Source organism: Tupaia chinensis, unplaced genomic scaffold (assembly GCF_000334495.1).
Source record: "Tupaia chinensis unplaced genomic scaffold, TupChi_1.0 Scaffold000129_1, whole genome shotgun sequence".
NCBI classification, from domain to species: Eukaryota; Metazoa; Chordata; class Mammalia; order Scandentia; family Tupaiidae; genus Tupaia; species Tupaia belangeri.
Window position 1 is genome coordinate 1,034,651 of NW_006159598.1, and position 284 is coordinate 1,034,934.

At 66.5% G+C, this 284-nt stretch overlaps 1 protein-coding gene across 1 annotated transcript in view; it reads right to left on the reverse strand.

The window, feature by feature from the left end:
* VSIG10L (V-set and immunoglobulin domain containing 10 like) overlaps positions 1-59 on the reverse strand; it is a 20,238-nt gene extending 20,179 nt beyond the window's left edge. Inside the window, 1 exon segment of the mRNA XM_006144705.3 lies at positions 20-59. Coding sequence (XP_006144767.1) covers positions 20-59 — 40 coding nt within the window.
* Between the last annotated feature and the right edge of the window lie 225 nt (positions 60-284).

The window sequence follows — 284 nt, forward strand, 5'->3', positions numbered from 1 at the left end:
GGGCAGGGAGGGGGCTTACCCAGGATGAGGAAGAGCAGCAGCGCCCGCCAGGTGTCCATGGTGCTGGACGCACCCGCACCGGGAGGACACTGGAGCCAGACCCAGGCTTGCTCTCGTCCCTGTCCCCTCCTGAGTCAGACGAGTCCGACAGGACGGGTGGCTTAGCTTCCTGGGCGGGGAAGGGAGCCAGGCCCAGCGAGAGGCGCTAAGATCCCCCACCCCATCTGGTGGCTGTGCTGTCCACCCTAGCCCAGATTTTCATCAGCACCCACCACGCGGTCCCA